Source organism: Triturus cristatus, chromosome 11, assembly GCF_964204655.1.
Source record: "Triturus cristatus chromosome 11, aTriCri1.1, whole genome shotgun sequence".
NCBI classification, from domain to species: domain Eukaryota; kingdom Metazoa; phylum Chordata; class Amphibia; order Caudata; family Salamandridae; genus Triturus; species Triturus cristatus.
This window is the reverse complement of record NC_140594.1, coordinates 563,931,914-563,947,999: the sequence shown is the minus strand read 5'-3', so window position 1 is coordinate 563,947,999 and position 16,086 is coordinate 563,931,914. Positions and strand designations below refer to the sequence as shown.

Below are 16,086 nucleotides of genomic sequence, written 5' to 3'. Positions count from 1 at the left end.
CCTGCAACCGCCCCACGCGGGCCAGCACCCCATGCAGCCGCCTCAGATTGTGAGACGTACTCCTGCCAGGCATAAAACCGGATTGATCCGGGTGTACAATGTCAGATAGGTGAGGCGTGAGCCGAGCGGCCAACGCCTTCGCTAGGATCTTTGCCTCCGCGTTGATCAGTGAAATGGGACGGTATGAGGTGCATTGGTCCTTCGGCTTACCCGGCTTCGGGATTACCACAATGGTGGCCGTCCGCTGGTCGTCAGGGAGTTCCCCCACCTCGAGGCAGTGCGTGAACATATTCAGCAGGTGCGGCGTTAACGTCTCGGAGAGTCGCTGGTAAAGCTCAATTGGTATGCCGTTCGGTCCGAGCGCCTTACCGGGCTGCAGCGCGCCGATAGCCGCCTGGAGCTCCTCCACCGTGAGCTCAGCCTCGAGCGTCTCTCGAGCCTCAGGGGAGAGTTTGGGCATCTGCAGGTCCTTGATGTAGGTCAGTGCCGTCTCCACCGTCATGGTCGAGCTGGAGGAGTAGACCTCACGGAAGTACCCCGCCAGAGTGCGCACTATCACCCGTGGGTCCGTGACTGTCATTCCCTCATCAGTGCTCAACTGCGCAATCCCCCTGGCGCCGTCGTCGCGCCTGTCAAGCCACGCCAGTAACCTGCCAGTTTTGTCCCCCACATCATAAACTGTATGCCTCGAAGCCTCAAGGCGCTGCCGGACTTGCTCAGCGAGGTGCTCTTTGTATTTCGTCTGAGCCACATAGAGGTCGTGCGAGGCCGCACGGGAGGGAGCCGCGGCCTGGCGGGCCTCCGCCGCCCTGAGTTCGGTTTCAAGCGATTGCAGTTCGGCCACCTGTTCGCGCTTGTGCGCCGATATGGCCGCCATCGCCCGGCCCCGCACCACCGTTTTGTACGCCTCCCAGAGAGTCGCAGGGGAGTCCACCGAAGTCGCATTTTCCTGGAAGTAGAATTTGGTCGCTTGCACTATGGTTTTACTGATCTTTGGTAGGCGAATGTAGCTAGGGCGTAGCGGGTAAACGCGGCGGCGCTGTAGGTGATGACTGGCATATTGCAAGAGGATCGGGGAGTGGTCAGATATGCCTCTGGGTTGAATGTCTATGTTGGCAACATTCTGAAGACAACCAGGGGAACCTAGGAAGTAATCAATGCGGGTAAGGCTGTCATGTACCCCGGAGTGGTACGTGTAATGCTGTGCCGCCGGATGATGCAGCCGCCATATGTCCGTTAACCCGATCGCCGTCGTGAAGCCCGCGAGACGGGACACTCCCCCGGCCCTCCTCCTAGGTGGAGACCGATCAGTGAGGTCGTCCATTACCGCGTTGAAGTCGCCACCCAATAATACCTCCCCCTCCGGTAGTGCTAGCAGGAATTCACTGAGTGCCGGGAGCGCCGAAGCATGCAGTCCGGGCGGGATATAGACAGACACTATGTTGATGGGCCGGCCCTCCCATTGAACGTGCGCTGCAGCGAAACGCCCAGCCCCGTCTGTGTGTACACTCAGCACGATCAAGGGGGACCGACACCGCAGCAGGATACCAACCCCCCGGGACCCAGAGGTGAATTCAGAGTGCGCCACCATCTTATACCCCCATCTGTCAAGCGCTTTAGTGGTGGAGCCAGTAAGGTGGGTCTCCTGGAGCAAGGCCACCGTCGGGGAGCATCTTTTGAGGCTATGCAGGACCAGGCCCCGCTTAATTTTATCTCCCAAGCCCCGTACGTTCCATGTGAGTAAGGAGAGAGGTGGCGCCGACGTCAGAGCGCCGGCAAGGGGGGGGTCGCGCTGCGCCTCAGACATTACGGTGGTTGGGCAAAGTGACGGAGCATGGTACGGATAGCGGGGCGTGATGCATGTACCATGCAGTGAAGGTGTGATGAGTTTAGATCAAAGGCCCGTGTCCTACAGAACCACAACAGAAAAACAGAACTACATAACATTCCCCACTCCCCCCCCCCCCTCCCTGCCTCCCTGCCACACGGACTCAGAACTGCCCGCCACCCCAACTCAGCAGAGTGCTCCATTCCCAAAACCCCAACTAGTACTTGCGCTGTAAAGAGCGTGGGGTCCGAGGAAGACCATAGCATCCCCTGTCCCCAGGTCCCATCGTTCACACCCTCTGGCAGCAGGGCGTAGGTCAGTCCAGCATCCGCGGGCACCAGTTATTGGTCCCCGGCTTCACGCCGCCGCTGTGGCATCAGCCGTCGGGTTCCCCCTCAGTCTCCTCCGTACGTCGGTCGCGGCCCTCAGAGTCCTCCTCACTCTCCATGCGTCTCGCCCTGCGGGCCGAGCGGCCACCACCCGCAGCCGGGCGCCAGCCCTCCAGCCAGTCATGGGCCTCCTCCGGTGTGTTGAAAAATACAGTTTTGCCATCCGCCACTACACGGAGTCGTGCCGGGAAGAGCATGGCGTAGGGAAGTTCCCGGGCCCTCAGCTTCTTTTTGACCTCCAGGAAACTGCGGCGCTGGGCCGCCACCACCGCCGTATAGTCCGGGAAGAAGGACACTGTGGAGTTCTGGAGACGGATGGGTGGCGCCACCCGCGCCGCCTGAAGAATGGCATCCCTGTCGCGGAAATTGAACAGGCGGGCCAGGACGGGCCGCGGGGGCGCACCCACCCGCGGTCGGCCGCCGGGCACCCTGTGGGCGCGCTCCACCGAGAAGAAGGCGGATAGGCCCCTGGGTTGCAACTTGGACTTGATCAAGTCTTCAATATAGAGGTCCATGGCTGGGTGGCCTTCGCTTTCGGGGATCCCTGTAATGCGCACGTTGTTGCGGCGAGAACGCCCCTCCTGATCATCCAGCCTGGCCGCCATGCGCTTGTTGTCCGCCTCCAGCTGGGATACCTTCTGTAGGAGGCAACTCGTGTCTTTCGTTAGCGTCTCTGTCACCTGCTCAACATCCGCAATCCTGGCAGACATTTTGTGGAAGTCCGCTCGGAGAAGGGACACATCCGTGGAGATGGACCCCACCGTCGTCTGTACTTGCGCCAGGGCAGCCATGATGTCTTCCAGCGTTACTTTAGGCATCTCCTTGTCCGTCGCCATCTTCTCATTGCGCCCGCCACGGTCAGGCGTCGCGGAGGAGTCCTTATTATAGGCGAACTTGTCAAGTCTGCCCTGCGAGTTCCCCTTGGGCCCCTTCCCGCTCATAGTCGCGGCCGGTGGCCTTCTCCCTCTCGCTCGCCACTGATGCGCAGGTGAATGGCCCTCGTCGACTGGGGAGCGTCCGGCTCAGGCAACCCCACGAAGCACCCAGGTCTCGGAGGAGTTCGGCAACAGGCGGGCGCACTGCCCCTTTACAGCCAGCCAGGGCGGGCAGCACCCCCCCTCCGGTACACACGATGACCCCCACAGCCGGGGGCGAACAAGGATCACCGGGCCCGATTAGTACTGTTCCGCAGGGCCACTCGTTGCGATATATTACTGTCCTCACCTCTCCACTTGGGTAACGGCTGGTCAGAGGCCGCTGACACCCCGCCTTTGCCTCAGAGACGGCCGCCCTCCATCGTGGGCATCTCCTTCACTCAAGGCCCCGGCTTTCAGCGCCGAGGCAGGCCGCCACTCACCGGGTCTCGTTGTGCACGGCCTGGGCGTCCGGGCAGCTCCGGCTAGGGTCGGCCGGCGCCGCGCCGCCTCCGCCCGTGGTAGCAGGGCAGCCAGGCAGCCTCGAGTCCCGACCAGCGCAGGATGGCAGCACCTCGGTTCCACTTCGTCGGCCCTTCCGTGCAGCAGGGGTCGATCAGCATCACGGTGCGCGGTTGCGCCACCTCCGCAGGGTCACTCACAGCAGCGTCGCGTGGGCCTCGCACCGTCGCTCAGGCGCTGGTCCGCCCGGGGCCGTAAACACGCCGCCTCCGCCCCGGAGACAGCCTCCGAGCCCGCCCGGCTCCGATCGGGGCACCTCCGTCACTCGAGGCCCCGGCTTCCCGCGCCGGCGCAGGCCTCGGATCTTCGGACCTCGCTGCTCGCACCCAGGGCGGCGGAGAAACTTCGGAGTCGGATCGTTCGGTGCCGCTTCGGTTCCGCCGTCGATACTGGGACCTTGGAGCCGGATTACCGCTCGGATATTACACGGATGTCAGGGGAGCCGATCTCACCCTCGGAGCCCAACTAGGCTGCGGCCATCTTGCTCGGCTGCAAGCCACGCCCCCCCAGCGGGACTTTAATAGCCAGTATAGCCCTGCTACGAAGGGCTGTAAGGCTATTAAAACATTCTAACACACAATGTATATAAGGGTCCTCGGGGAACTAGTTTAAGGACTACACCACCTTCAATCCCCAAAAGATACAGAAAACAACTAACAGAAGGTGTTAAGTCCAACCACAAAGAACAGAAAGCCACTAGATGCTGTAAACAAAGTGAAAACCTCTTCAGACAGTTAGTACATCACTAGGCTGGAGTTAAGAGTCCATCAGCCCACCCTTGTTGGCGGAGCTTCGTCATCTGAGACTCTGAGGGGTCAAGGTATGGGCCCACAATATTGAGCCATCCGGCCCTACCGGGTGCCCGACCTAATGATCCCAAGATAGAAAAAACTCCTGCCACAGTGTGTATTCCAACTTGTGAAGACTCCAAAAAAATGTGCAGTGCTCTAATGTGAATGTGTGTTAAAAATGACTACATGGGCAAAAAATATGTTTATTTAGAATTGACCAGGTGTCATGTCTAAAAGAACAAATAGTCTTGAAAAAATTTACTATTTCCTGACTTAGTCTCGTGAGGTCGACATGTTTCAGCCGATATGGTCAACTGACCCGGCTTTCTTCAGGACCCAAATTGATGTAAATCAAGGCTACTGCAGAATTGACTTATTTAGTGAAAGTGATGTGAAGAACAAAAAATACTTTAAAACAATTAAAGTATAATCATCAGGTAAGTATGTGGCAACAGCCACCCTACCAGACAAGCAACATTTTGCTCGGGTATAAGATCTTTATCTTCTTTCCTAGAAGGAGTTTAGGAGAATCAAACCATTAGAAAGGTATATCACAAAACGTATACAGCATCAATGACTACTATTCTGCAGTGCCTTTTGCGCACTGCACTTGTTACAAAAAAAAAAAAAACGTGGTTACAAATGAGTAAGGTTATTAAAACATGAATTCAACTCACCCAGCTTTCTGTGGGGAGAAAGCCTCACCTCACCCGGCTGACTGCTTGGTGAAGGAGGCACCGCTCTGTTAAAATATAAGGACAAAAAGAGCAAGTTTCACACAGATACTTGTCCATCTGCACTCCCTACAATATATTTAACGCACCAAAACCAATAAGTCCCTGACTTTTAGAGACCTGCCCCGCGAGCATGACAAACCAGGTATACGGGGAAGTTATTCTCTTAAAAATCCAGTCCATTTTGAGAGACCCTCGTATTGACAGTAAGGAGGATGAACCACTATTTTACAACTTGTACAGTCAAATGAAGGGGGGCGAAGTGAATTGCCACACTACATGTGGTTTAAGAGCATCAACCTCACTTACAGACTTATATCATCAATCCTGGGTGAGAACACACCGCCACCCTATTTATTTGTTCAAAGGAAGATAGTCCTATTGCACTATCTACTCCCCAAGCAGCCATAGTAAGGTAAACACAGATGTATCAGTCTACTAAGTGCAGAACCCAGGACTCCCCTCTCCTTACCTGTCCGTCGGTACTTCAGGCCAGACTGCGAGCGGTCTGGGAGGTGACGGCAGGAGGGAGGGGACTCCTTAAGTATCCGCTCTGATTGGGACAATTATTCAATTGAGAACCAGGTGCTGATGTTAATCTTTTCCGCGAGCCCGCGCGACCACATGCGCATGCTTAGGCCTCGCAACACTCGTCTCCGTGCACCTGCATGGTCCGCACTCCCCACGAGAATGCAGTGTCTCCACCACGCGCATGTGCACACCAAATCAATGGGGTCCAGCACAAACTCATCCGCCGGAGCCGGCGCGCAGAGACACCCGTCTGCACGCATGCGCCCCACGAGAATGCAGTGTCTCCGAAACAGTAGCAGCGAACACAGTGTCCTACAAGAAGAACATGCACCAAACAAATCCCCAAGAACGCGCCACACCCATAATGTCATGCGCAAGACGAGCATTCAAAACAGAGCAGGCGTACACAGCAAGAAAAAGGGGTGGGGGGCGGGGGGGGGGGGAAGTGTAATTGTAAACATACTCAGATGCACCGATATTTTGTGTTTCACCTTAATTCGATGTAAATAGAGCAGCAGTGTGCTGAGCATGTCCTAACATCAGAGCTAAGCCAGGTGGGAACCAGCCACGAGATGTATAGAGGCTGTGACATTTATTAGTATTATATAAATTATGGCATCAGTGAAGTGGAGTGGAGGCTTGAGCACACTTACTGTGATGTAATATAGTTCGAACATGAAGAGGAACTAAAGGCTGAAGTTCTCAACTTAGGCTGACCTACACGTGACACCCGTGCAGCGGATACTATCGCAGCAAAGGCAATTAATTGAATCCTTTCATCACTCAGGCCTAATAGAGTAAGACACGCCTGGGTGGTTAAGTTAAAATCGCAGAACCGGTAGGTTGAAGTGATAACGGTCCGCTATCGTATCTGATTCGGTAGGCTTGCTCTTTACTTGGGGTCCACTTTTATGTTATTGGTACCTATATCTCCATTTCGTATTTCAAAGATGTTTAGTAACGACCAGTTTAAACACTATTTATCCGATCTAAGATCATAGTAGAAGGCCTATACCATCAGGACATGTGTTTTACACACAACTTGAAAACAGACCAAACATAGTCGCAGGGACAACCAATACTCCCAATCACTCATCTGGCTCACGTGTATCACGCACAAAGATGTTTATAAAATTTCTAAACATAGATGGTATAAAGAGGAGTTACATGTATTCTGAACATCCCTACCCAATAAAAGCGTTGGTATATAGTACAATCAATACCCCGTCGATATCTTGGATAAAGTATGTTGGAATAGTGTTGATACATCAAATGTCCCTGCAATTGGGCCCTCATAAATGTAGTTTTATGGAAGTTCGTGCTAATCAACAGTCTTGATTGTCATGGACAGTATTACGTTATAATAGAGTCCCTGATGGGATGTAAAGGTGTTAGTAGATTCCAAAAAATGGATGATCATACAGTTCAAATGGAGGTCCATGGAATGCTGTCATTCAGGCCGTGCATGTCTGTTTTCAATTTGAAAATCCACCTTTGCTCTCTCGAAAACAGAAACCTAGAAGTGTCTGTTACATGTTGGGGAATGAGGGGTCGTTCGAGCACGATCCACCGGTCATCGGCTTTGTGTTGTTTGGCCAAAAAGTGATCTGTGAGGCAGGTAGACTGTTTCCTACATCGAATAGTGCTCTTATGCTCACTCATACGGAGCTTCACTTTGCGTGTAGTGTGCCCGATGTAGTGTAGAGAGCAGGGGCATGTGATCATGTATATCACACACTCAGAATTACAGTTCGTGTGACTGTTTAATATCCAAGGACGACTAGTTCCTATGTCAACTGATGTGGTCTTAGTTGTCTGAGGACAAACGCTGCAAGAGCCACAGGGATAGTGACCTCGTACCGGGGGTAATGACCACAGGGTGTTAGCGGTACGTAGGGGCTGTGATGATGGTCGTGTGTGCACCAGGCTGTTCCGTAGGCTCGGACCCTTTTTAAATGCAAACAGAGGAGGTGAGATGTTGTCTGCTGCCACATTAAGAATATGCCAGTGTTTGCGTACAGTTTTTTGTAGTCTGTTAGAAAGGGTACAAAAGGTGGTTACAAAAGTAAGCCTATCATTAGGAGTCCTAGGAGTGCTGTTGTCCAACAGCGCATCCCGATTGTTATTGGATGCTCTCTTCCAAGCCTGACGCACCAGACACTTGGGGTACTGACGCGACCGAAGTTGGAGTGCCAATTCTCTAGCATGTTTGTCAAAGAGATCCCTGGTAGAACAGTTTCTCCGAACACATAGGAACTGGCCCACAGGAAGATTCTCTCTGAGGGCCTTAGGGTGATAACTGTCAAATGAGAGGAGAGAGTTTCTTGACATAGGTTTTTTGAAAAGTTCACAATGTAGTGTGTCCCCAACGAGAAAAATGGAAATGTCGAGAAAGGATAACCGATGTTGATTATACTCGATGGTGAATTTCAAAAAGGCATTTTGCTGGTTGAGCCAAGTATGGAAAGCCTGGATCTCTTGGCTTGTGCCTCGCCATACCATCAGTACATCGTCTATGTACCTCTTCCACAGCACCAGATGTTTACGAAAAGGGTTGCTGTGGTTCAGTACATGATGTTGTTCAAACAGATGAACATAGAGGTTGGCGAGGCTGGGCACAAAAACACTCCCCATCGAGGTGCCAGAGATTTGTAGAAAGATCTGATCTTCGAATCTAAAGAAATTTTCCGTCATGGCTATCCTGGCACACTCCATGATGAAGTAGACGGGGGTCATGCTATTCAAATCGCGTGCTTCCAAAAGTCTCTTGATGGAATCCAGAGTCTCCAGTTGTGGAATGCACGTGTAGAGTGACTCCACATCAAAACTTGCCAAAATATCGGTACTGGTGTTAAACTCGATATCTGGCAGCATCCGCAAGACATCTGAAGTGTCTTTAAGATAAGTCGGCATCTCGGACACCATTGGCCGTAAAAAAACATCCACGAACTTGGATAAGGGCTCTAGGAGTGAACCGATCCCAGAAATGATGGGACGTCCTGGGGTTTGTCGTTGGCTTTTATGAATCTTAGGGAGGCAGTAAAAATAGGGCATCACCGGATTGTTAGTCACCAGAAATTGAGCCTCGTGCGGCGTTATCCACCCTTCTGCCTCCCCTTCCTCGACCAGATGTTTTATTTCCAGAGTAAGTCTCGGTGTGGGATCTATTTCTAAGATCCGATAAGATTTAGTGTCCATAAGTTACCGAAGGCACTCCGTCCGGTAGATGACAGTGTCTTGCAGGACAGTAGCGCCCCCTTTGTCCGCTGGCTTGATAGTAACGGACGTGTCTTTGGTTAAATTCTGGAGGGCCAATCTGTCCTTTCTGGAAAAATTACAGAAATTAGTGGGTCGTGTATTACATAGCGCCATTACATCAAAGGTCACTGCCTTCTCAAAGGTGCACACCTGAGAGGGAACTTGGTGTGCCAGAGGTGTAAAGTTGCTTTTAGGGCGTAGCCCGGTGTTAGCGTTGTTGGTATCTTCACTGAGAGAGATGTTATCATCTGGCTCTCTATTTTTAAAAAAGAAGTGGAGTCGGATTTTCCTGAAGAAATTCTCTAACTCACATCTCAGGGTGAACGGATCACCTGGGTAAGTGGGTACAAAACCCAACCCTCTGTTGAGGACACTTCGTTCATTATCTGTAAGAATCCTAGAACTCAAGTTGACTACAAGGTCGTTCATTCGTTGGTCGAGCTGGGGGTTTGTTGAAGGTTGCCCCTCCTGCTCCGAGTGTTCGGGAATGTCGGATCTGGTTGCCAATGGACAGTGGGAGTACCTCTCCGTTTGCCCCTCGTTCGCCCTTGGCCCTGGTCTAAAAAAGACTGGTTCGGATAAAATTGTTGTGGTGGCGGGAATGATGGCAAATGTGGTGGAAAAGGAGATGGTTGGTAGCCCCAGGGAGCCGGTGGCCACCATTGGCATTGACTTGGATAGAAACCCTGTGTTCCCCGCCTCTTATTGTATCTACGGAATTGTCCTCTCCCACGCCCTCGAGGAAACCCATCGGTAGAAGAGCCAGAATCACTAGATCCAGGCTCAGACCCAGATGATGAATAGTTGGATCCATAGCGCCTACCTTTGTTAGAAAGCTGGGTGAGTTGAATTCATGTTTTAATAACTTTACTCATTTGTAACCACGTTTTGTTTTTTTTTGTAACAAATGCAGTGCGCAAAAGGCACTGCAGAATAGTAGTCATTGATGCTGTATACGTTTTGTGATATACCTTTCTAATGGTTTGATTCTCCTAAACTCCTTCTAGGAAAGAAGATAAAGATCTTATACCCGAGCAAAATGTTGCTTGTCTGGTAGGGTGGCTGTTGCCACATACTTACCTGATGATTATACTTTAATTGTTTTAAAGTATTTTTTGTTCTTCACATCACTTTCACTAAATAAGTCAATTCTGCAGTAGCCTTGATTTACATCAATTTAGGTCCTGAAGAAAGCTGGGACAGTTGACCATATCGGCTGAAACATGTCGACCTCATAAGACTAAGTCAGGAAATAGTCAATTTTTTCAAGACTATTTGTTCTTTTAGACATGACACCTGGTCAATTCTAAATAAACATATTTTTTGCCCATGTAGTCATTTTTAACACACATTCACATTAGAGCACTGCACATTTTTTTGGAGTCTTCACAAGTTGGAATACACACTGTGGCAGGAGTTTTTTCTATCTTGAGATCATTAGGTCGGGCACCCGGTAGGGCCGGATGGCTCAATATTGTGGGCCCATACCTTGACCCCTCAGAGTCTCAGATGACGAAGCTCCGCCAACAAGGGTGGGCTGATGGACTCTTAACTCCAGCCTAGTGATGTACTAACTGTCTGAAGAGGTTTTCACTTTGTTTACAGCATCTAGTGGCTTTCTGTTCTTTGTGGTTGGACTTAACACCTTCTGTTAAAACATTCTGCCACTAGAGGGCAGAATGTTCTAACAAATTAAACAAAGGCTTCAGGGTGCGCGAGGGGATAAAATCCCCTCAGGCTCCCTGAAGCTTTTGTTCACAGCCACAAAGAAGCATTGGAATCTTGGAGCTCCGGGTTTATACAAGCCATTATAAGCCCGGAGCACTCCATTGTTTTCAATGGAGCTCTAAACATTCCAGTGTTCTAATACAGACTTATAGCACGCCGTATTGGGCTATACCAACTATTAAAGGCCCTCTACAGCATTAAAGGCCCGAGCTGAAGGTAAGGGCCTTTAACAAGTGAGCAGAACTTTAATGCCAGTATAGCCCAGCTATGGAGGGCTATAAGGATATTAGAATATTCCGCCACTAGAGTGCAGAATGTTCTAACAAATAAAACAAAGGCCTCATGGAGCCCGGGCTCGATGAGGCCTTTGTTCACAGCAGGAGCTGTGACCCGACAACACTGGAATGTTGGAGCGTGGGCTTCTATCGGCCATTAGAAGCCCTTAGCACTCCATTGTTTTCAATGGAGCTCCGAACATTCCAATGTTCTAACAAAAGTACAAAAATGGCTTCATTTTTAAGAATTAAATGTTTATCAATCAATCAATCAATCACTGCATTTGTAAAGCGCGCTACATACCCAAGAGGGTCTCAAGGCGCTGGGGAGGGGGGGTGGGGGGGTGCTACTGGTCGAAGAGCCAGGTCTTGAGGAGTCTTCTGAAGGCCAGCAGGTCCTGGGTCTGTCGTAGGATTTTATCAGCATAGTAGATGTGGTGTGTTATTCGCTTTTCTGTTCTCTCGCCTTTTCTCATACCTTCTTGCGTGAAGTGCTTTGTACTGTGCATGCCACAGCTCCTTATGGAGGTTTTTCTGAAATTTTCCAACAGTTTCTTGAATTGTTTGGTGATCATAAAATGTGGAGTACGCCCATTATGAGGCTTTTTGTTTACAGAAATTAATAAGAGGCTTATAAAAGAAAATGTCTGACATCTTTGTGGCAGTGCCATTGACATGTACAAGATAGGCTTCTGCTAGGACTGGGAATCAATTAGTAACATTATTTTGTTGCCTTCCCCTCTGGCACTGCCCTGTGATTGCCCAAATTCTGGAAACTCCAAGAAAGTTAAATTAGACTGGAAGGAGTGTATTTAGTCAGCCATGAACTGTTCATTAGTGATGAAGGGGATTATATGCTGGCACTTTCACTTTAGCGACGTGATAGTCTTTGGTCTTCCACTAAAAACCTGTAACAGATACCTTTGTGGAAATGAGTGATACTATTTCTCCTGAAGTATCTGGCATTGCAATAGGAACCAACAAACTTGGGTCCAGATTTACTAAAATGTCACGCAATGTAATGCAGCAAGACAACTTGCTGCAGTGCATGACAGGGAGCGAGCAGGAAGGCGCCATATCTACAAAGATATGACACAGTCCTGCTCTCTCCCTTTGCTGGTGCACTGAGGGCTGTCTAGCATAAATGCAGGGAACCCTGCACTGTGGTGCAAGTGTTCCTGCATTACAGACAGGATGGTTTTTGTGCAGGAAGGGGCAGCTTCCTGCACACAAACAATCCTCAGACGCCTTTTCGTCTTTCTATGTGTGCTACAGAATGCAGCACTCGTAGAAAGAAGAAATAACGAGGAAAATAAACATATTTCTCCTCGTTACGCCTCTGTTGGGAAGGAGTACCATTTGATGCATTTCTAGATTCACTTTTACTATTCTTAGTAAATCTGAGAATGCGCCAAAATCCATAGGTGAATGCGTGGAAACGCCCACACTTCACCCATGGAACTCCTCCCCAACGCAGAGTAACGCAAGGCATCGACTTGTGCTGTCTTGTGTTACTCTAGATTTACTAAGCCATGCAGAGTCAAGCAAGGTTGCTTTGCGTGGGTAAGTAATTCTGACTTAACGGTTTGTGTTGACTAGCATTACCGTGTGTGACGCAAATGCAACGCAAGCCCTTAGTAAATCTGGGCCTTGGTTTTCATGTCAGCAACCCACTATCTATCCTCTTATGTTATTAAAAGAAAAATCAAGGGTAACAGAAACCATAATTATTGAAAATGCAGGAGAGTTATTGAAAGGTCAGTGTAGCAATAAGATGAGATTGTGGTCTAGAGGTCGTGGAGCCAAAAGCAATTGCTGGCTATATAATTCCTTGTGTGTTTTTAAGATTATTCACAAACCAAAAATGTCCATCAACTGCTGTGCTAGTGATAGTTCGCTGCCATTTTTGTGTTTATTCACCTTCATTGGAACAGTACGGTACTGTGGACACTATAATGTAACCAGAGGTGGAATACAGTAATTCCCATTTATTGTACATTTTGTTGTAGGCCTGAACATCAATAAAGAAGTGGTTCCCTATATTTGGATTGTTTTTTGTGAGAAGAATACATATTTACCTTATTTCTCTTGGCATAGCAGTAGATGGGCTGGACGGTCAAAGACCCTCAAATCTCATGCACAACGCATACCTAGATGCTGAATGGTGTTCTCAACCACGCTGCCATCAGACCGTGGGTCGTCTAATTGGTTATTCACAAATTGTGCACCAATATTGCTTTCAATCTTAACCAAATACCCATATTCTTATGCTTTCCATTCTTTATAAAATATATATTTTTTTAATTTTAGGAGGTTTCAAAATCCTGCATTCTCTTAATCTTAAATTCATGTTATTTATATCAAATCATATTGCAGCACTTTCAATATGAACGATGAATTTCTGCACAGTGAGAACTTTGTCATGGGAAACTTGTGCAGTCTATCAAAACATTAAATTTTCTAGCAATGAAATCCAAAGAAGAAAGAAAATATGTGGTTGCATTAGGCCCGGTCAGGAACACCACCATTTTACATGCTCACATTTAAAATTGACATCTTTCTTGAACGTTGACATTTGACATACTATTGCTTGACTGCCTGTATGGATAGTGTTCCATGAAATAACTTTGCTTACATTTACACATATTTGTAGGCATATTATCAGAGCCTTGAATATTCTGCACAAAAGTTAAAGTTCACTGCGCAAAATGATGTTTATTATTGTTCGCGGTAGGAAAAAGTCTAAATTATACAGTGTCCTCATGATCATAAAACATTAATATGACCGAAATCTTGTCAATACAGGAGAAAGCAAAGAGGAAAGGACTTTCCGGAACTGGATGAATTCCCTGGGAGTAAGTCCATATGTGAACCATTTGTACAGGTAAATATTAAGCTCTGTCTTATATTAATTACCCGGATGTGACATCAAGTTATTTTTCAGTAATCTTTTTGGGCATTGTCTTAACAGCATAGGTTAAAACAAACACAAGTCCCCACTAACGTCAGATCGACAAACACACACAGCAAAGTAAATATAGCCTCTTTTGACCTAACGCTCCCACACACAAGTAAAACAGCAACTTCCTGAAAGATAGAAACCAGTACCCAACCTTTTACATGCACTGGTGCACCTATGTAGCCATACTCTCGACACCATCCAATAATGTCCAGACATGTCCAAACAGGCAAAGGTTTCTGTAGGCGGAGGTGGGGGGAGCTTTGAGTGAGAACGAGAGGCACTGCTGGGTGTGGCCGATGCACGCGGCACCTTCCTTCCACCAATAATTCTGCTCCTCCTCGTCATCACCAGGGTGGGGTCTTCTCAAATGATCCAAGGACCAAAACTCCTCTACAATTTCTCACACTAGTCTTCAAAGCCATTATTATGACTTCCACAGGTACCTGTCCAATAGCCTAGCCAGACATACTCCCTTTCACGACTTAATATCAGCTAATTGGCAATACCTAGCTGCACCCGAACCACCCCGATTCTAGCCCTTCTACCTTCTGGGAACACTCTTTCCCTGAGAGTCCTGGCTTCCCCAACACTGCATGTGAAACATCCATAGAACACATCTCTTGGACCTCGAAGGCGATGGACGTCAGCTTTTCCTGCTGAGACACCAACAGTAGGACCGTGTCACTTTTTGTATATATGACTAAAGCAAGAAATGTGCTCCCTGGTCTATGGTATGTGCTTGTGCACATATTAAGATGCCTGCGTGTCCTTCCGGTTCCTGCTCTCAATTTCCACAACCACATTAGTTTCGCTAACTCCACCCAATCCCTTTGTGGTCTTAAGTATGAAATAATACAGGTTGCAACGTTGATAATTTTTGATAAAATGTTACTCTCTGCTCCAAATAAATAAACAAAAACAGACCTCCACCAGGTAGTGAGACAAAAGAGTCTCAAGAGGTGAATGATGATGAACTCTACAGAAACTGCAGGACAACCAAGATCAGTCTAGTATCCTGGGTGACCAGTGTAGGTGAGGTGATTTGTTGCAGACATAAGAGCAATTGCCCCAGAGCTGGAGAATTGAAAATGTTACTGCATAGGTGATAGTAAGCAATGAAAATCTAATTAAAATGACTGAAACATCAATGAGTTAATAAGGTTTTTAAAAGGCAGTATAAACGTAGGGTGGAAAGCAATTGGGTGGGACAGAGCTTAGAAAGGATTCTTGTGAGAAGGAGGCACCCAAGTATGCATGAAAGAATTAGGAAAGATGCCCAAAAAACAGTGAGATGGTAGGAATAAAAGTAAAGAAGGAGGGTGCGCCCTGCTGGAACTAAAGATGAGTAAAATGTATTTAGGGGATATCGTAGGGTTAGCTCGAACAGAAAAAGCAAAGGACTAGCGAATCTTAGGCTGGTTCAAAGATGGAAAGACTGAATATTGGGATGCACAGGTAAAAAGGAAATGAGTAAGACCAGAAAAGCCATTTTAGATGTAAAAGTTGGGTTATTTAGCATATGTTTCATAATTCATGGTGACCGAACCACTTTTTTTTAACGGTTTTTTATTCTAATAATGTATAGGCAAACAAGCGTAAACACCACCACTATCATCTGTGTAATTTGGGGCTATAATATAGACTTCCCAATTTTGAAATAATTAGTGCTCATTAGCATCTACCTTTTAAACTTGTACAAATGTCATTATTAATGTGATTTGTCTGTTTAGGAGTATCTAGTAAACACTTCAGGTGGAACATCACATTGTTGATTGTTATGATTAAAGCCTAACAGCCCACACTAGAGGGTTATACCAGCAATCAAAGGTCTGCTGCAGCGTCGCTGATGAGCCGGCCTTAAATGGACCGATCAGCCTGCTAGGGTGGGCTATAAGGCTATTAGAACATACCAACCAATGAGGGCGGAATGTCCTAATTGAAAAAGCAGCCTTTTGTGAGACATAGCAGGTTTACAACTCCTCGTGCTTCTGAAACTTCAGTTCTTTTGACAACTTTTTCTGTGTGTGTTCGCCTAACAGTTGCTAGCATGTACACCCACAACAGGAGCTGTGACAGTGGCCAGCTGTCTGTCCCTGATTCTCCTGGGGCTCTAAACACAGATTTTCTATGTTTGGTCGAGCTAAGAGAAACAGG

At 48.3% G+C, this 16,086-nt stretch overlaps 1 protein-coding gene across 2 annotated transcripts in view; it reads left to right on the top strand.

The window, feature by feature from the left end:
* PLS1 (plastin 1) overlaps positions 1–16,086 on the top strand; it is a 533,668-nt gene that overhangs the window by 457,648 nt on the left and 59,934 nt on the right. For both annotated transcript variants that reach the window (XM_085633623.1, XM_085633622.1), the window contains exon 11: positions 13,776–13,854. In XM_085633623.1, coding sequence (XP_085489749.1) covers positions 13,776–13,854 — 79 coding nt within the window. The remainder of the gene's footprint in view (positions 1–13,775; positions 13,855–16,086) is intronic.